This window comes from Lutra lutra, chromosome 1, assembly GCF_902655055.1.
Source record: "Lutra lutra chromosome 1, mLutLut1.2, whole genome shotgun sequence".
Lineage (NCBI taxonomy): Eukaryota > Metazoa > Chordata > Mammalia > Carnivora > Mustelidae > Lutra > Lutra lutra.
The window spans coordinates 121,557,421-121,578,465 of record NC_062278.1 but is presented as its reverse complement, the minus strand read 5'-3'; the positions used below and the strand labels follow the sequence as shown (position 1 = coordinate 121,578,465).

Sequence of the window (21,045 nt, the reverse complement as noted above, 5' to 3'; positions counted from 1 at the left end):
GCTAGGCCTTCACCCATTGTACTCCCAGCCCAGCATTCCTGGGCTCAGGGCTAAGGGAAAAGGGCCAGAGCTATGGGGGGCTAAGTTGGGAGCACCAGCCAGGCCAAGGTCAGCTGAGCAGGACAGCAGGTAGCCAGGGTGAGCCAGGAGCGAGGCTGATGTACAGCAGGGCAGGGGAGAGCTGGGGGAAGTGATGGGAAATGCCAGGGAACAACTGGACCAGGCCCACATTTCCATCATCTTCCCAGAGTTCCCTCTTGGGCCAGCCCCATGCTAGTTTGGAGCTAGAACTGGTACCAAGTGATGAATCAAACCCAGGCTCTCTGCCCCCAAGGCATGGGAATTATTATTACAGGTACTGTGTTCAGGGGCTGGGAAGCAAAGAAAATGGCCTCAGCTGGAAAATAGGAAAGGCCTCACAGAAGGGAGGGCATTTAAGATGGGATTTAAATAACTGGTAGGATTTCTACAGCCAGGGATGGCTGCCTTAATGATGGAGGGAAGTTTGAACAAAGGCCTTTCTAGGGAGGAGAGTGGCCAAGTCTAGCAAGGAGGCTGACAGAGGCCACCGGGAGGAGTTTGTGAGTCAGTCTCAACCCTGGGTCAGGGGTAAGGCGAGGTCCGGCCCTTCCACTGCCAGTTCAGCCATGTCTTGTCACCTGTGAGACTGATGTAGAGGAAGGGAGAGATGGAGGGTAGAGGTAGTTGGGGTCAGAAATGATGGTGGGGGGAGGTGCAGAGGAAGGGATGGGAGCAAGAGTGAGGAGGGTGAGAAGGATCAAATACCTAAATAGAGGAGAAGTGCGGGAGAGCAGTGAAGTGGGTAGATAACAAGGGGAAGAAGAGGAAGAGGGAGAGTTGGGAGGGCAGAAGCAGTCAGGGAGGTTAGAGGCAGAAGGGAGTGTGGGGAGAGATGGATAGAGACCCAGACCTCTCTAGGGCTACCATTCTATTTTGGTTTTGAGGTTTTTTTTTTTAAAGATTTAATTTATCTGTTGGAGGGGGGCACAACTGGGAGAGCAGCAGGCAGAGGGAGAAGCAGGGTCCTCACTGAGCAAGTAGCCTGATATAGGACTTGATCCCAGGACCCTGGGATCATCACATGAGCCAAAGGCAGACACTTAACCAACTGAGCCACCCAGGCATCGCCACCATCACCTCTGGATGGGAAAATCAGCAAGATGTTTATTAAACATTTTTTTTTCATCGTAAGCCATAGAAAAAGATAATATGTTATATCCTGAGACGCACATGCTCATATATAATAGGGAAATTAAGTTTTTCAGAATGACATCCTCACTGTGTGCGATACATTCTGATATTTGGGTTAGGTTCTGTTTCTCTTTCTCCTTCCCTTTTTTTTTTTTTAAGATTTTTTTTTTTTTTTTTTGACAGACAGAGATCACAAGTAGGCAGAGTGGCAGGCAGAGAGAGAGAGGAGGAAGCAGGCTCCCCGCCGAGCGGAGAGCCCGATATGGGGCTCAATCCCAGGACCCTGGGACCAGGACCCGAGCCGAAGGCAGAGGCTTTAACCCACTGAGCCACCCAGGCGCCCCTCCTTCCCCTTTTTTAATGCTAGTTTCCACCCCCTAAATTAACACAAGCCCTAGAAACAGGAGCTGCAGCTACAAGGTGAGGAGCTAACTCCACCCAGTGGCGAGAGGAGGGATGTGCAGCCTACAGCCCAGTCTACAGAACACACTGCAGGCCACTGCTTTCTCCTTTGCTTCTCTTGTTTCCCAACACACACCCTTGCTTAAAATATGCTTCTTCAATGCTTCTATGCTCTTCTCCCATCCAAGTGCTCTTGATGTTAGTTTTATCCCATTTCCAGAAATCACAGAATTACAAAATATGAAAGCCTGGGAAAAAACCTTTCAAGATAATCTAGTTCTGTTCCTCTCCCTTGTGTATTACAGGCACGGGAGCTTATAAGGGTTTGTGACCTGCCCAAGCCTATTGGTAGCACAGCCAAAGATTCCAGGTCTTCATAACATCCCATTACATCACATTGTCACTTTCTTAATATTCAAAGGTCAGGGTAAGAAGAAGCAAAAGAACTGCTGGAGTTTTTCTTGGGCCCTAAACCCATACCTTGATGTGCCTGTATGTGATTGTAGGTCTCACCCCACCCATCAGAAGGGCCCTATAAAACTTTACCCGTGGCTTTTTTCAGTCAGCTGCCAACACTGCTGCTGTTATAGGTGTTGGGGCATACCCAAGGCAAGACATACTCTAAATATTCAGTTGGATGTATCAAAGTCATGTTAATTTTAGTTGTACAAACCGACTGCTTAGTACCCATGCCTAGTTGCTGAACAGCACATTAAGGGACATGAATAACATTCCATGGGAGGTTAACTTTTTAATATTTATTTTAACATTAAACCTGTTACATATCTATGTAGGAACTTTTTGCTTCTTCTGATCACACAAGTTAAACGCAATTAGGAGGTATTAACAAAACATGTTCAACAGGTAGCTGGGCAGCAAGGTGAAGTACCCCTTGAGGTTGGAGCCTGAGGGTGGGAAATATGTGGAGTGGAATTCCAGCCCTGCACACACTTCCCCTTCATCTCTCATCCAGGCTGAAGTTCCTGGTGTGGATGGAGGGACAGAGAAGGGCGACTCTCATGGCTCAGCCTAGGTCATCAAACTTGACGGCCACACTTCCACAAACCCGCCCACACCTTCCCTGGAGTGCACATGGCTCTCCTGGGTTTCGTGGTGGTCCCGTGCTTATTAGCTGTCTCAGCCCTTGCCCTCTAGACCCTCTTATGTGCTAGACTCTGAATCTGTCAGTCACAAGTGATTCTTTAGAAATGATGTCTAGCTCCACTTGCATGAAAACAGTAACCCAACCCTGCTTTGATAAGGAGGCAAAGCCCTGGACTTACCTGCAAAGCGGTGAGCAGGAGAGCGCTCTCCCCACCCTAACTTCAGCTTTATCTCTTTATGTATCCTCCTCCCTGTGCTATTCCTCCTCCTTGCCATAGCCCCTACCCTCATTTCCCTTCTCACCACCTCTGTCATTCTAACAAGTGCACATGCAGGAGAGGCACACACACGCACACAACACAAGAGCATCAAATACATTCCCCTTTAAATACAGACCGCACCCTTGATGTAAAGGGCCATCTTCTGGACCACGCTGTGAGGCCTCCCATGAAGGATACACTTCTCCAGAAGTGGTGAGACCAGAGACCAAATTTACCTTTGGAGAAAAGAACAAAATCAGAATGACTCAAGGTACTTCTGGAATGGTGCTGTTTCCGTAGTACTTAATCACAAGCCTCAGAAAGCTTTTCTGTCAGTAAATGCTACGGGTTTCATTTCCCAGGAATCTGTACGAAGCCAGAGGGAGGCATTTTCCTCAAAAAGTAACTGCACAAAAATTGCATCATGGTCATTTAATAGAGTAATGACTTCGCTTAGATTTTGACATTTCTTTAAAAGTTTTGTGCACTTCAAAAAGAACCCCAGCCATTCACATAAACACTGAAACTACTTGCTTTGCTTGTTCTCTCATGATTCATTACATTTAATTATTGAGATGGTGAGGACCTAGATGTGGCTATGGAAGAGCCGATGTGTGAAGAGTGTCGTGACCTCTCGTGCTTTCATTTAAACTCATCCTACTTGAAGTAGATGAAATGATATGGATCAGTTATATAATCTACCATCTTCATAAGCTTTACATCAAAAAGCAGAATAGAGTTTAATATTGCTACATGGCCTTCAACAATCACATTGAGATGGTAGTGAATATCTTACTCAAGGTTGTGAATTGATTTGCCCAGCACAATATAGTTTTCTAAGTTTTAGTTTTTTCTATTAAAAAATTAAATCATTCAGAGTCATTATAGGATCTGCCAACTAGAAGCACAGTGGAATCTGAGGCAGTCCTTCAAATGCTGACCTATGGACCAAATGCAGTAGAATTACCCAGGGAGCTCTTCTGGTCAATGCAGAGGCTCAGATCCAAACCCGGAGAGGGTAGTACCCAGCCAGGTGTGGGGATCACCCACTAGGGTTTTCCAGGAGTGTTCCTTGAGACAGAGTCTGATACTGCCCCCAGAACTTGCAAAGAAGTTTGGGAGGCATTGCACACTGTATCTACCGCGGACACTTCTCATGTTCCTCGTCATTTTATAGGTCTTTAGAAGCCCTGCAGTAAAGAGACCAGTTCAGCCCAGCACTTCCCAAATGTAAATGACTGTGACCTTGGAATCTAATTTTTGTAGCACTCAATCAAGATTTCCCAGGATATGTTCTAGGGGAAGGTAATCTATTATAAATTTTCCAACAGGGGCTCCCCTAGGGGAGAGCTCCCTAGGAATGAGTCTCCACAAATGGGGAAAAGTGCAATATGTATGTTTATCAGGGTATGAGTTTGTTAATATTGGGAAGCGTGGGTCCTAAAGAACCCCTGTTTATGTAGTGTCTACTATATGCTAGGCACTGGGGTGGGTTCTTTACCCACATGGATTTATTAAATCCTCACAACAACCCCACGAGGTTGTTATTCAAAGATGAGGGAAATGCAGCCTTGGAAGAGCCCCCTCACAGCTCTAAGAGGGAATTCTGGTTCTTTAATTTCTGCTTGGCTGTGGGAGGAAAGGACAGTGAGACACAGGATCAGTAGAAGGGTGGGCTAATGGCCATTGCTGCTAAAAACCTTCATTTTCCAGAAAGACATTCATTACCGAAATAATATTCTATCCATTTAATTCATTTTATAGTGCTTTCATTTCTTGAGAATGGTCAAACTGAGCATCCTCTCATAGGGTTTTGATAGCTACTATCAAGGAAGTCATGGCATTGCTCTATTTAGACTGCCAAGATTCTAAAGAAAATTCCTAGCACTGTCTTTAGCAGCTAGATAATGATCAGTTCTATTGGGATAATTACCACCATTTGTTTAAAATTAACCTTAAACAACCAGGCCACTGACCTTGGGTCATAAGTTAAGGAAAGAAGAAAATGCTCCCTGAATTGTCTCCTGTATGGAATGTCATGATCTGGCTGTTTTATCGTTTCTTTGACCAGCCCAAAGTAGAAGAGCGTAAATACCGTGGGAGTCAGAGCTGAGGGGACTGGAGTGAGATCCTCAGATGGGGAAGCAGAGGTCTTTCACAAGCTGAGGTGGTCCATCCCAACTGCCAGGGGCCTTTAGGTTCTTCCATTTCTCCCTTCTGTCTCATCTTCCAGGGCCTCTCTCCTGGGTCCTTCCTTCTTTAAAGTCTTTCATTTTCTTTCACCAATCCTTGTCTTAGAATAGCCCATCAGATTTTCTCCCCTAGCGGTGCCTGGGTGGCTCAGTGGGTTAAGCCTCTGCCTTAGGCTCAGGTCATGATCTCAGGGTCCTGGGATGAGCCCTGCATCAGGCTCTCTGCTCAGCGGGGGGCCTGCTTCCCCCCCCCAATCCCCCGCCCTGCCTATCTCTCTGCCTATTTGTGATCTCTCTCTCTTTATCTAATAAATAAATAAAATCTTAAAAAGAAAAAAAAGATCTTCTCCCCAATCACCAAGTCATTCCAGTCCCCGCCCCAGGCCCTATTCAGTCCATCATGGCATTTATTGTCTTCACTGAGATTTAAATTGAGTGACCATATAAACACCTTCTGGAAAATTACTCCTGAAGATGTTATATATTATATTACTTAGTGTTCCTCATGGAGAAGGACCACATAATAAATATCTCTTAGAATTCAGTGATGAGGTGATATGATGGAGAACCAGATTGCTTCTCTTAAAAAAGAAAAGAAAAAAAAAAAGGATTTTATTTATTTATTTATTTATTTGAGAGAAAGCACAAGTGGGAAGGAGGGGCAGAGGGAAAGGGAGAAGTGGCTCCCTGCTCAGCAGGGAGCCCATTGTGGGGCTCACTCCTAGGACCCTGAGATTATGACCTGAGCCAAAGGCAGTCCCCTAACTGACTGAGCCACCCAGGTGCCCCTAGACTGCTTCTCTTGCAGCAAAAACAGGATATTTCCTTTTTGGCCTGGTAAAAAAATTTGATCCTCAATTACAGCATTATATGATTTTTCTCCTATTTTTATTGTAGAAGTCATATTAAATACATGTATGTCAGTTCTTCTAAAAGTAGTGGGAAATAGGATACCTTATTGATTTTCAAGCACTGCATATTTGTATTTTGAAAGCCCAAATTGCATTATAATTACTTCCATTCCATGATTTAAATCAGGATGGTCTAAAATTCACGTGAGGGGAAGGTTGATTTCATTAAATGGGTACTGCGAGGAGTCCCCCAAAATTTTTAAGTGACTTTTTCTTATTACAACAGCAATGCCCATTTATTACAGAAAAATTTGCATCGCAGGTGGACAAAAAGTTATATCTCTGTGATCCCACTAATCATTAACATTGTAGCCTTCCACATAGGACTAAAACTAAAAACAACAGCTTCCTATGTCATTGATGGGGGGAACATAAGTAACACTTAAGCAGAACCCATAACTAACTGTAATTATAAGATACTCCCAGAATGATTGGACTGGAGCCAGGCAGAGCAAGTCAAATCAATAAAATTTATTTTTCCCAAAGATAGAAGTAAGTAGTGCAATGATTTAGAACTACTTTATATCTTTTAATTTTTGAATTATTTTAAAAATCAAACCTAAATTTAAAAATATAGAATGAGAAGTCCAACCCACCACTATCTTTATCTACCCTGTGCCTTTCCTTGGTTTCCTATGGTAATGACCTTTTTTTTAAACCACCATATCTAAGTATGATTGGCATGTAAAAAGCTGTACATATTTAATGTACAACTTGATAAGTTTAGGGATGAGCATGCACCCATGGAATTATTGCCATCTTCAAGGCAATGGACATATCACCTCCCAAAGTTTCCTTTTTTTTTTTTAATCATTATCATTATTTTCAGTCTAATTCAGTATATTCAATATTCAACTCAATATTGAATTCAATATAATTATTATCAATAATAAGTATTATTATATTATTATTATTAAAGAACACCTAATGTAACATTTCGCCTCTAAGCAAACTTTAAGTGTACAACACAGTATTGTTAGCTGTAGGTACTATGATGCTGTATAGTGGATCTCACGACTTATCATTCCTAACTGACATTATACCCTTCAACCATTAGTTTCTTGGGGTGGAAATAAGAATATATATTCCCTAGTTAGATAAAAGGTAGCCATATTATATACATTCTTCCACATCGTGCAGTTTTTCACTTAATAGCTTGCCCTGGGGATCTTTCTTATGAAAACATAAAAAGCCTTGTCATTTTTTTTATAGCTGTGTAATATCCAGTTCTGTGGATGTACAGGTTACTTTGTGACCTACAGACCACCTGTTACTATTGTGAGCAGTACCACCATGAATGTGCATGTTTATGTCATCCTATATATATGCAAATTAAAATATATAGGAAATTTTCCAGGGTTAAAGTTGCAGAAACACAAGATAGATACATTTTTAAAATTTTGGTAGATATTGTCACATTGCATTTTGTAAAGATTACATCTTCCATTTCTATCAGTACTTTCTGCCCCCACCCAGCATCATAATTACTTTTTATTTTAAAACTGTGCGATTGTTAAAAAGCAAATTCCATTCCAGTGATGCTGGCTCTTTAGAGCTTGAATTCTCTAAGCTCAAACCAGTTGCTTAACATATTTGAAGTTGGTTTAGTCAACCCTTCATTATTTCTTCACAAAGATAGAAGCCAAGGGCATGGATATCCACCATGGCAGATGATTCCCTAGTAATTCAATTCAGTTTTCAACTATATTATGACTTTTTCCCCATTGAATTTTCTTTCCTGATGATGTCTGCATTCGGAAACAGTAACTCAGAATTTTTAGCACAGAAGAGCTGCCAGGAGAAGGAGGCTAAGAATTGGAAAGAAGTTTGCAGGATTCAAAACATTTCCACTTCATCTCTGGGATCATAGATGATATTTATTTTATTCTTTTTGATGTCTGTTCTATATATTTTATATATATATATGTATATATATACTATATATTTTTATATATATTTTAGCTGTTATAATGTGTTCAGTTTACTTGTATAAAAAATAGATTCATAGTTGCAGTTAAAATGAAAACCCCAACACAAGTATAATATTTAATTGCTTTTCAGCCTGAGTAGTAGAAATCCCTAAGGGAAACAATACAATTTGAAGTAGCACTAATTAATCAGTTAATATAAATTATAATGAAATCAGTTCTGATCTATTTAAAACCACTCCTCATCACGTGTCACTTAGAGAGTGGAAAAGCCATGTGTAGATAATGGAGAGTGTATGGCCTCAGTATCATCCTCTGGCTAGGAGGGAGGCAGAATGCAGAGATGTCTCTGATCCAGACTTTCTCTTCCCTTGCAGCATCTTCCTCAAAGAGCTGGAGAAGTACGAGCAGCTGCCTGAGGATGTGGGACACTGCTTTGTTACCTGGGTAACTGACTTGAAATCCTTCTTCTCCCACTGTACCATACTTCCCAGGAGTGCAGACGGTGTCGGATGGCATCTACTGCTCGGTGCCTGAGCTGAGGATTGGTGTCACTGACATTCTAACACAGGACCAGGGACTCTGGAGAAAGGGCAGAAGTAGATCTGAGAGAAGCAGTCCATCCCATTTCCCTCCTTGGGAAAAGTCCTTAGACATTGTGTCCAAGCTCTACATAAAGTTCTTCGAGAACTTTCTAAAATTTGAGACATCGGGAGAGTGGAAAAACGTCACCACTTGATAGACACACTACTCCGGTTCTATGCACTGGTTTTGTTCTGTTTGTTTTTGCAGGGTAAGGATTGGGAAATTAGACCTTTAGGAATCCACCAAACAATTGGTTACATAGTCTTCTTTAATAGGGAAGAAAAGATTCCGTGGGTATTCATCCCAGTTCTGACCTACAAAATTTGTATCTGATCCTTTTCTTTCCTGGTGCTATTACTGTGGACCAAGTAAATGGCCTGAATGTACCAGGTTTTGATTATATAAATGGAAATCTTAGTCTTCATTAGCATCTCCACACCGTGTTATTCTGAGCTCAAATTCACGGTAGGAGTGCAGGCATCTCCAGGGAGGTCTGCCTGTGATACTAAATGCAGCTCGATGTAGAACTCCTTCCCAGGGTCAGGAGTTCAAGCTAATAATTATCTCATCATAATTTCCACTCAAAATGGGCTACTTTTCAAAATGTCTTCATGATTCAGAGTTGATGCTCTCAACAGCCTATGCACTACGCTGGGCTATGGTTATGCTGTATATTCTATAGGGGAAAAAATTTCAGCTGACCCAGAAGGTTGACTAGTCCACTGGCATGTAATAAATATCACAGCCAGTCCCCCAACTTGGGACCTGGGTTGTTTGTTTTTTTAACATAAAACATTAACATTTTCTTCCTGACATATTCTTATTTCTTAAGGAGCCGTAGACTACCATCTTATTTGTGTTAATGCACTTTTCTACCTCTAAATACGTGGGCCCATGCACAGTTCATATTAATGATGATAAACAAATAATTTATGATCCCTCTAGAGCCAGTGTAGAGAAAAAACAAGTGAAGGGTTTTGGGGTGTCTGTTTGTTTGTTTACAAATTGTTTCATACAGATTTTGGATCTGCCTAACAATCAACCGTAAGTATGATTTATCAGAATGTCTTAGGAATGATAAACACCTCCCACATAGTATATAAACCCTAAAATTGGTTTCAGAAAACCTTTGATGATTGCATAAAGTATGTGCATTTTGCCAACAATTATCCCAAGGTGATTTTCATAAGTCTCATAATCTCCACATAAGAGGGTAGAAGAAGTTGTTTCAGTGTATTGAAAACCAATGGTTATGACCAAGAAGCCTGAAATCAGCTGGCCTGGGCTCTGCCACTTTCTAGCTGTGGGAATCTGAAGTTACTTAACCACAGTTTTCACATCTGTAAAATGGGGATGATAATAATAGAGTTCACCGCACAGGGTTCTCAGGAGGACCAGATAAGTTAATATATATGAAAAGCACTTGGCAAAGTGCTGGCATGAATGAGACCTGCGATAATTAACACATAACTGGGCTGCTTTCTCAGAGGAGGACATCCCCAGTGTTCTGTGGGCACCAACACTGACAGCATTTCACAAATGGGGAAGGTACTTGGTGGCTAAAATACACATACCTTTCCTGGGAGTAAGGACATGTAGCACTAACCCGGAGGGTCCTAAGAAAAACAAAAAATGAATTTTTATCAAGCTCAAGGTTCTTGGCTTGCAGTAACAATCTGGTTAGAATTCATTGTTCAGGCCCTTCCCCAAAGGGTCACATTTCTTTCCTTTCCCTGGATCATTGGGTTTGGCATGGCCTACCAACTACCCCCAACAGAGAACTTTGGAATACAAGCACATCTACTGCTGAGGGCACCCTTTGTTTGCATTCTTTGGTTTTTGTTTTTAGAGCAAATGTTGTCAGTTTTTCCAGAGGGGAAGCACAATTGTAGGTAATCCAAAAAAGGGATAACGTCTACAAAAATTCCATCCAATTTCAAAATAAGTTATGTGAATTGGTTTTTCTGATTCTTTCTAGCGCAGACTAGGATTAAAACAAGCTCACTTTCAGCAAGCTTTCTCCACCTGCAGGTAGGAGAAAAGCATCCCAAAGCTTCTGAGGGGGAACATGGGCCTGATAAACCCAGAACATTTGCCACAGGTAATCCTGTGCAACACAACATCTGAGGGCTTTCACTGCATAACCCCTGCTGGGCCCTTTACACCCAGTCAGCAGACGGGACAAGAGATTTATGCTTATCTATGATTGCCTTTGTTCTTTTTAGGCAGACAAATTTCAGATGTACGTCACCTACTGTAAAAACAAGCCTGATTCCAACCAGCTGATCCTGGAGCACGCAGGCACCTTCTTTGATGTAAGCCATAGTTTTCCATTATTGAGCCATAGATGAACAGGTGGAAATGCTTCTCTACTTTGGGAAAATGGGTTTTTATCCTTTATTGCTCATTGTTTCTTGGCTACCCAAACTTCTATCTCATGGATAAAGCATGGAGACAAACAAAAGCAGTGTTTGTCTTTTGTTTTACCCTATCCCATCTCAAGAGCTGGGGTTTTAGACAAGGCACATTTGCCCTCCATACCTCGACACCAAACTGAGCTAGCCATAAATCCCATGTGTAGAGGAGACCAACGATGGCACAGGAGTTAAGATGTTTTGCTTCGGCTTCATGCGAGGCTCCCTCAAATCCAGGGGTTCTCAAAGTGTGGTCCCCAGACCAGCCACATCAACGTCACCTGAGAACTGGTTAGAAATGCCTGTTTTGCATGGAGCACTGGGTGTGGTGCAAGAACAATGAATACTGTTACGCTGAAAATAAATTTAAAAATTTTTGAAAAAAATAAAGTTAAGGGCTAAAGTAAAGTAAAATAGAGAAAAAGAAACACTTTGCTTGACTTGCCCCAATTTTTTAAAAAGGTTAGGAAGTGATGAATGATAACACAACAATCTTGGTCTCCACCAGAAATATTTCTGAGCTCCTAGTTATAGATATTCTTTTATATGGTTGTTTAAACCAACCTGAAAGTAGAATGCTTTATATGCATTTAATTCTAATGAGACTAAAATCTTCAATATTTATTTGCTATCCAAATTTTTTTTCAAGTATGAATAAAACTTTAAAAATCTGAGTATTATCTAAATTGTTGTGTATTTTATATAGGATAAGGGTAATTTATCTACAGAAACTTATGTAATGTCAAAGAACCTTTTTTCTTCTATAACTTTATGCTTCTAGGCTCTTCATGTCTTTTGTGAGAAAATGACTTAAATATAAGATTATTAAACAGAAAAAAAAAAAAAAGAAATGCCTGTTTTGGACCCTCCCCACACCCAGGTCTGTCAAATAGAAACTCCATCCCTAAACCCCAGCAATCTGAGTGTTAAGAAGCCGTCCAGGGACCGGTGCCCACTCAAGTGGGAGAGGTGCTACTCCAGTGTGATTGTCTCAACCTTGACTATACATTCGGATTACCTGGGGAACCTTGAAAAATGCTGACTCCTGGGTCCTACCCCTGTGATTCTGATATGATTGGCTTGGATTTGGCCTGGACTTTGAGAGTTTTAAAAGTTTCCAGGTGAGAGTAAGCAAATCCAGGGCTGAGCACTTGTGCTGTAATGGAAGCCAAGTGAAGTGGGCGCCGATGGGCTTTGTCTGATCCCTCGCTTCAGAATGAGGGTCCAGGGCTGTTTGTGAATGATGCTCTAAGTCTCCATAGTGCTGGAGGGTGACCTGTCAGCTCCAAGGTAAACAGAATCAAACGGGCCAATGCAGGATACAAGGGAAGAATAAGGAGAAGAAATGAGGGCAGACAAGAAAGTTCAAGGAGAGACTGTAACAGTGACACCCATTACTCGAGGCCTATCAGAAACAACAACGTGAAATTCAGAACTTTTTCATGTTTTTCGGTCTTTCTGCCTCCCTGCTTTCATTTTTCCCATAAATATTGGAGTATTTCCTGTAGGGAAGATGGTGTGCTGGGCACCTTGGGAAATACAGACATTTAAATGTCATTCCCATAGTCAAGTCTACAAAATAAACCTCTGGGTATCTTTCTAGCCTCATGCTGCCATAACGGAAAGGATTCCACAAGTGTCTTATTGCTCCATGAAGGAATGATCCTTGAATGGGAGAAAGCCAGACAAGGAAAAAGCATACATGACTTTTTAAAATGAAGTGTTAATAGAGAAATGGTCCTGAGCATCCCAATTTGAAATTTTGTTGAGGTTAGATTTGATAAAAAAAATAAAGTGGAAAATTCAAGAAAAGTACTTCTTTAGCTTGGTATCAGAATTTATTGGATATCATATTGGATGTTATATTACCACTGTTATCTTTGTCAACAATGTGTTTATCTTATGTTATTCACCAACAGTATCCAGAAGGGTCTCTGTGAAGTTTTAAATGTTCTGTGTCCTGTCTTCCACTTAACATTTTTCTGAACATACACGCCCTGTGCTTTGAGCATGCCTCAGACTCTTCTGCTTCCTCACCTTTGTTCGCAGTGCTCTCTGTATCTTACCTCTCTGTGTCTGTGTCTGTGTGTGTGTGCGCGTGCACGCGCGCACACACACACACACAGACAGAGTCACTCTTCAGAATTCTTTCTATCCTTTAAAGGTCAAATGTTTCCTGCATGAATCCTTCCCTTTCTCTATGCCTGTGTTATACTTTGTATCTGTCTTATAGCATTGGTAACAATTTGCCTTTGGTCAGGTTCACAGTGTACCCTTCCATTACACACACCTCCTCCCACCTGTGGGCCCCTTGAGGTTGGCTGATGATTTGCCTGGCTCTTTTTGTATACATCACAGTATATGGTGCTAATCTGTATTTTCCTTTAGTCCTATATTCATCATATCCCTGTTTCTAGCCAGTTTCTAGATTTTGACTAGTAAGTTAGATATACCCCCAAATTTTGCACCCTATCCCTCCCTCCCTTCCCCATTTCTGATGTAGTGACCGATGAGACACTGGAAACTAGAAAAGACAGTCCATGAGGTAGGAGTCCCTAGAGCTCAGCATAGAGAGGTGGGAAGGGAGAACAGTAAACTTTCCTGATTGTTCCCAGAGCTTTCCAGAATGCATATTTGTAACTTTTTCCCTTTCCGTCGGAAAGGGTTCCCTAAATTCTACACATAGAAAATATATGCTCTAGGCTCTTATTCTATAAAAGAGACAAGCCCTTCGTTACACTATCTTTTAGTATCCATTATTGTAAACAGTCTGCAGAAAACTGAAGCTCCAGAAAGGGACACACATTCCCATGATCCAGAAGTTTCCACCTCAGATGTGAGAGCTGGGAGGCCATGATGCTTGATGCTATGGTGACTAGTGATCATGATTGGGCTGGCCCAGCCACCAGAGGCAAGGCCTTCCTCACTGCCCCGCATGCAGCCTTACCAGGGCTGGCAGAAAGGGAGGGCCAGCACAGTGTGTTACTGCCTGTGCTGTCTTGTCAGATTCCCCAGGTGAACTCACAGTGTCCCTTGGCCCAGAGAGTCGTGCTGCCCGCTGGATCGCCCATCATCCATGGACAAGTCCTGCTCTAACTGCATACCTCTGGGAAAGAGGCAGATGAGTGAGAAAGTTGCTACTTTCTGGGATAGTTGGCAGGAATGTGATCATCATTGTAATTCCCTCCCCACCCTCCTCCATGGCCACATAGCAAGTCCTATCTTGGGGGTCTTTAAAGTGCTTCCTGTATTCCTCCCAGTGCTTTGTTCTCACTGATCTTAGCTTAGGGCAAGCCCATGTTACATACCTAGAGGGATAGATAGAGCTGTAGCTATCAATTATGCGTGTATTTAAAGTGAACAAGTTCACAGTTTTCGTATATTCACAGATAGGACCAACCATCTCCACAGACAATTGTAGGGCATTTCCATCACCTCAGAAAGCAACCCCACACCCTTTAGCTGTCATCCCCACCTCATCCTCCCCCCATTCCTTAGCCCAAAGAAACCAATGATCTATTTTCTTTTTTAATTATTATATTTTTATTAACATATAGTGTATTATTTGCCCCAGGGGTACAGGTGTGTGAATCATCAGGCTTACACATTTCCAAGCACTCACCATAGCACATACCTTCCCCAAGGTCCATAGCCCAGCCACCCTATTCCTCCCCACCACATCCCCCAGCAACCCTCAGTTTGTTTTGTGAGATTAAGAGTCTCTTATGGTTTGTCTCCCTCCCAATCCCATCTTGTTTCATTTTTTCCTTCCCTGCCCTCCACAGTGCCCTGCCCTGCCCCTCAAATTCCTCATATCAGAGAGATCATATGATAATTGTCTTTCTCTGATTGACTTATTTCGCTTAGCATGATACCATCTAGTTCCATCCATGTCCTTGCAAATGGCGAGATTTGGGGGGTTTTGATGGCTGCATAGTATTCCACTGTATATATGGATCACATCTTCTTTATCTGTTCATCTGTTGATGGACATCTAGGTTCTTTCCATAGTTTGGCTATTGTGGACATTGCTGCTATAAACATTCAGGTGCACATGCCCCTTCAGATCACTACATTTGTATCTTTAGTGTAAATACCCAGTAGTGCAGTTGCTGGGCCATAGGGTAGCTCTATTTTCAACTTTTTGAGGAACCTCCGTACAGTTTTCCAGAGTGGCTGCACCAGCTTGCATTCCCACCAACAGTGTAGGAGGGTTTCCCTTTCTCCACATCCTCGCCAACATCTGTCGTTTCCTGACTCATTTGTTTTAGCCATTCTGACTAGTGTGAGGTGGTATCTCATTGTGGTTTTGATTCATATTTCTATCTCTATAGGTCTACCTGTTCCAGACATTGTATAGAAATGGAATCATGTAATATGTGTTCTTTTGTGACTTTTTTCACTCAGCATAATGCTTTCAGGGCTCATGTGTGTTACAGTGTGTATCAGCACTGCATTCCTTTTTATGGCCCAGTAATACCCCATTGTGTAGGTGCGTGTGTCCCATCGTATATTTCCATTCATCAATTGATGGACATTTGGGTTGTATTCCCTTTTTCATTATTATCAGTAACACCGCTATACACAGCATACGTAAGTTTTTGTAAGGTCATATGTTTTTGTTTGTTTGTTTTGTTTTGTTTTTTTTAAGATTTTATTTATTTATTTGACAGAGAGAGAGAGAGATCACAAGTAGGCAGAGAGGCAGGCAGAGAGAGGAGGAAGCAGGCTCACTGCTGAGCAGAGAGCCCGATGCGGGGCTCTATCCCAGGACCCCGAGATGATGACCTGAGCCGAAGGCAGAGGCTTAACCCACTGAGCCACCCAGGCGCCCCTGTAAGGTCATATGTTTTCATTTCTTGGGCGTATCACTAGGAGCAGAATTGCTAGATCACGTGGCAACTCCATGTTTGCATCCTAGGGATTGTTCAGTAACCTCCTAACTAGTCCCTCTGCCTCTATACCCCCACCTCCACCCTTGCTATGAGGCTTATATGACCCTCTCTGAAAGAGTGCTTTCACCGTGTTTTTCTTCTATTTAAGATCTATAGTACTTTACCATTGAGAAGCTTACCACCAAAATCCTGATTTTTTTTCATCTAGCTCAGCGCCATCAATGACCAAATTTACTTTGCTTACCTAACTGTATTTTTCATTTTTTTCTGGTCTCTAGGTGTGCATGCTCTGTACCATTCTGCATGGTCCCCATTATCACTAAATCCACAGTGATTCTTTCCTGTGGACTTTTTAAATATGTTTTCTGTTTGTAGAATGCCATTTTTCCAGCTTTGCACTCCCCCCCCCAACTATCTTCTGAACCTCAGCTGAAGACTTTATCTCTCCTGAACCATCCGCCACTCTTGGACTAGCCATTCCTCTCTGTGCATCTCCTTTGTTGCTATTTTATGTGCGTGGGCGTTCTCAGCCACCTGGGGTGTAAGGCCGTTGAGGCAGGGAACCATGTGGGCCCTTCGCTGTCCTTCACAGTGCCTACACCTTGGGGAGTGGAAGGTCATTTTGGAGGCAAGATGGAGAATAGACTAAAAAGAGGCTAGAGGCCCAAACTGCAGCTGGAGGTCATGGCCATAGCCTGGGCACAAATGGTGTGGAGAGGAAAGACTTGTCACCAGGGATAACACAAGTTAAAACAACTAACAGGGACTCCACCGTCTCTGGCCTGGTTGCGGGGGCAGTGAGAGGGGACTGAGGAATGAGGGAGGTGTCATGGGTCACAATAAGGAAGTTGTAGGGAATGCAGAGGGCACTCCATGCTGGGGTGGTTTAAGGTGGAGAGGAAGAGGGTGGAAAGGAGATCTGCCCTCTGAGCCCCGCTCTCTGCCTCCCCGTGTTCTCATCGTCCTGCTGTCCCTCTGTGAGTGCCTCCGCTGTGGGTTTATTCCCCTTAATTCCACCCCACTCTGTCTATTATTGCTCTCCTAACTTCCTTTTGCCACTGTTATCCTTCCCGTGTCTTCTTCATCTCCATTTCTCTCACACAAATCTGCTTTCTCTCCCCTTTTGCCATTTCTCCTTTCCGCGATTTATGCATTCATCTGCGTCTCTCTTGTTTCTCTCCCCATCATAGAACAGCTCCTCATAACGGTCTACCCTTTTTTTCTTCTTTCTTCTCACCTTGTATACTTCCTCCCCAAACACACACACATACACACACACACACACACACACCCCTCTGTGTGTAATGGCGCCCATTGTCACCCCTGCAGGAGATACAGCAGCGGCATGGTCTGGCCAACTCCATCTCTTCTTACCTAATCAAGCCTGTCCAGAGGATCACCAAGTACCAACTGCTCCTGAAGGTACCTGCCCTCCCCTCTGTGTCACCCCCCTCCCACACTACCAACCGGGTCCGGGGAGGCCCAGCTTTGCCGAAGGATGGAACGGCTTCCCCGTCAAGACCTCGCCTCCACCTAGAGCAAAACTTCAGAGATGAACCCCACTGGCTTTGCTGCCTCCCAGACTGCATAAACTATCCCAGGAAATTCTGGGTGCTTATTTATTGGGGAACAGAGGAGACATGAGAACAGGAATAAATCATGACTCTTTCCACACCTGCCCACCACTACACATCTTGGAGCAGTTGTCACTGGCTGACACGTGGGGCCTCACTTGGCTGCCCGGGCAGATTCCTCCTAGTGGCCTCTGCTTCTGATAGGATCAGGGGTCAAGGTCTTTGGGGCAGTGCCAGTCTACATAGGCAATAGAGGCCCAGGGTGGCACCTACCATTGCCTTAATCTCTGTCAAGACTATGAGGTTTCTAAGAGAAAACCCTCAAACAGTGCAGATTAAAACACAATGGCACTCTTGTGTCTGGAAGAGCCCATATGTTAGGTAAGGGTTCTTTTGGAGCCAAGGAAAAGATTCAGATTTTCTCCAAAATATTCTCTTTAAAATTTAAATAACCAAATGATATGAAATGCTAGGTAATTTGGGCTGATTCTTCTTAAGGAAAGATACACTAACCATCTGAAAAGATGGCATTTCCCCCACAGAAAGCCTGGGAAATCGATAGTATAAGCAATTATGTAACGCCAGTGTATACCAGTTCTCAAGGTATAAGGGTGGGGTTTTCCCTAAGTTTAATTATTTTGCTAGTGGCTCCTCAAATGCAGAGGACATCAGGGTAGCAAGAGGCGTGTTCTAAGTAGTGTATTTCCGGAGAAAATCTGCTGAAATTCAACTCACGTGTAGAGATGCTTGTGGAGTCTCACATATTCTAGCTTCACGGAGCCTGAAAACCAGTTTAGTTTCAAACCTAGGTTTCTACTCACGCTGGAGTGTGGCCCCTGCCCCATCGGGCCCCAGGGGTCTCCCTGCTTAGCCGCTTGGTTCCATGATAAAGAGCAGGGCCTCTTCCCCATTCTGTGTCAGGACACAAACTAGTCCCCCCAACCCTCTACGGTCCTTCTGGCCTCTACCTTCAAAGTCCTCTTGCCTTATCTCTAAGAAGAGACTTTTTGGGCTTCTGCTTCCAGGCACTCAAGTCATCCAGCCCTGCAGAGATGCCGTAGAGAATTACCACGCGGCATCCTGCCCTTGGCCTTTACTGAGGCCTTGTGTGAGAAGTAACAATGTGCAGAGCACCTTGACAGTTTTAACAGAATTGCTTTTGAAGATGTCCTCTTTGTTTTTTCAAGTTCCTTGTATAAAGACTCACAAAACTCTCATAAGGCCTCAGAGTGGGGTACGGGTGTTCTCTTCAAAATCATTGGTGTGCCCTCTACCTGTAAATCGCAAGAGCTTTTGCTCCTTCTTCGCCTTTGACTATCAGATAATTAGCCTTGAGTCCTGTTACAATGACTACAATGACTATATTGTTTCTACTTTGTCCTTAACCCAGATTTCTGTATATAATCATCCCCTCCTTCCCTAGCCCATTTAATGCTTGACCCTTTCATGATTTTTCTTGTACCAGAAGACTTTTTAAAATTCACCAATTTTGTGGTTATGAAATGTAAGTATCGCAACGCCTTTTCAGGAGTCGGTGGGGCTGTAAATTAAAAAGTAAAACAAAACAGAAACTCACCCATACACACTGCTGGTGCCTTAAGTAAGTAAGATCCAGTTCTAAGAGAAAGATAGCTTTTCACCTCTCCCTTTGAATTCCGCGGGGCTGAGGTTCCCAGGATAGTCTTGTGACACACACAGGAGAAGGAAGGGAGGGTGGACAGGCTGCCCTGTATTTTGCTTTAGGCGATGGGAGGGGTGGGTGCTAGGCCTTCATTCTGTAATTGGGTGTCTTAGGAAGAAATGATTGTGCAGGTAACTGAGAAGGAGAAAAAATGAAGTAGTGGGAATTGGACTGTGGAGAAGTTGTAAAATTATTGGGGGAAAAGGACTTACTAAGGTGATTAGGACTCATAAATGTGCTGATAGCAGAGTACCCGCTGAGTAAAAGAAAAATAGTTTGCTGAGCTTTTACTATAAATAAATAATGTGGGATTTATTCTCTCATTAAAGACAGTTTTATTCCAAATATATTGATATTTAATTATTAGTGTCCTCTGGGGCTCCTTGCTTTGGGTGTTGCATGAAAATAAAAACTGTATGTCAGTTGCTGTTCAATATTCTCCCTATAAATCTGCTACAGCTGTCCTTTTGGAGTCTAAATTAAATGTGGAGCCTTCTCCTTAATATCAACTATAACAAGGATCCAAGGAGAACTTTCTGGCTTTGCTAGCTGAGAGGACTTGCCACACTGCTTTGGGGGCCGGGGGACGGGCAGGGGTTGTCCAACCAATTAGTGTTTTCTGTTGCACACTGAATCCTATTTCATATTTGTCTCTTGTGCTTCTGCCTAGAAATTCCTTTGAGGATATATGAGAACAAGGTCAGGAGGGCGAAAATTAGGGAAGGGATGGGAGAATCAGGGAACTTCAGGTTGGTAGAAGTAAATGCAGGTTTCTGAACAATTTTTTTCCTATTATACTGGCTGGAGCCAAGGACAGAGCTGAGAACGGATCACTTCTCCCTCCCAAACATGCTCAAAGTAGTTCATCTCTCCTTTGGACACTCAGAGCTCCCTTCTTCATAAGGGAATGTATCTGAGATGACACAAAGGATTGGATGTTCATGTCAGATGCTCAGTGATCAGATCTCTTACCAAGTATAAAGCTTGACTAATAATGTCAAAGATACAAATAATCCCAAGGCAGAGATAAGTCCAGGACCACCAACAGCTCCAAGTCCTTTCTTGGAACTTCAGGAGGTACTGTGGCTCAGACCAACATACAGACCTTCTCAATGCTGTATGTTGTATCAGATCATTTACTCCGAAGAGAGCCATTTTGTTTATGAAATATACTAACTTTTTACTCAGATAGTGGCATAACATCTGTAATATTTTACAGGGAGCTATGCCCCTAAAGCCATGGATTCAGGTTTTTGTTACCACAAGAAGTCTTAGGCCAGGTATATCCTACTGGAAGCATTCCATAGATAAGGACTCTCCTGCTAGCTAGCTAGTACCATTAGTTTATTTGCAGGAAGGTCTGACATTAACATGTTCACAAGATTTGATCTGGTCAACTTCTTTCTTTCCTGGAAGGCCATCTTACCCATCCACCCATACCCTGACTTCCCCTACCCCCTAGAAGGAGAGCGTATGAATTGCAGATCTGTTGCCTATTTCCTTCCCCATATCAAAATGAGCAAAATTTACAGTAACCCTTTGTGATTCCACACTACTGACCCTCTGTTTGTGTGCTGTGCCAGGAGTCCTCCCTTCTCCAGGAGGGGAACCAAGTGACAGAGAATGCCCTAGATTGCTGACTTCCAGTGCTGGGCATTTAAGAGTTGGGTTGAATTGAGTTAGTTTAGGTTAGATGGAGCTGTGGAAGTTCAGTCTGGGAAAAAATTGTTGTTGAATTCTTTGGAGAAAATATCCCACCCCACTCTCCTTATAGCTAGAGGGAACCATTACAGAGAATGAAGCTGGTCTACAGTCACCTTGGTGGGTTAGGTGGTGGGAAGGTGGGGAAGCTGGGATAAATGGTTCTAATTGTGTCTGGACTTTTTC

The 21,045-nt window shown here is 43.0% G+C and overlaps 1 protein-coding gene across 25 annotated transcripts in view; it reads left to right on the top strand.

Moving 5' to 3' along the window:
• The window catches only part of KALRN (kalirin RhoGEF kinase), a 675,882-nt gene that overhangs the window by 432,276 nt on the left and 222,561 nt on the right, over nt 1-21,045 (top strand). For all 25 annotated transcript variants that reach the window (XM_047734954.1, XM_047734936.1, XM_047734961.1 and 22 more), the window contains exons 26-28: nt 8,387-8,456; nt 10,820-10,909; nt 17,233-17,325. In XM_047734954.1, coding sequence (XP_047590910.1) covers nt 8,387-8,456; nt 10,820-10,909; nt 17,233-17,325 — 253 coding nt within the window. The remainder of the gene's footprint in view (nt 1-8,386; nt 8,457-10,819; nt 10,910-17,232; nt 17,326-21,045) is intronic.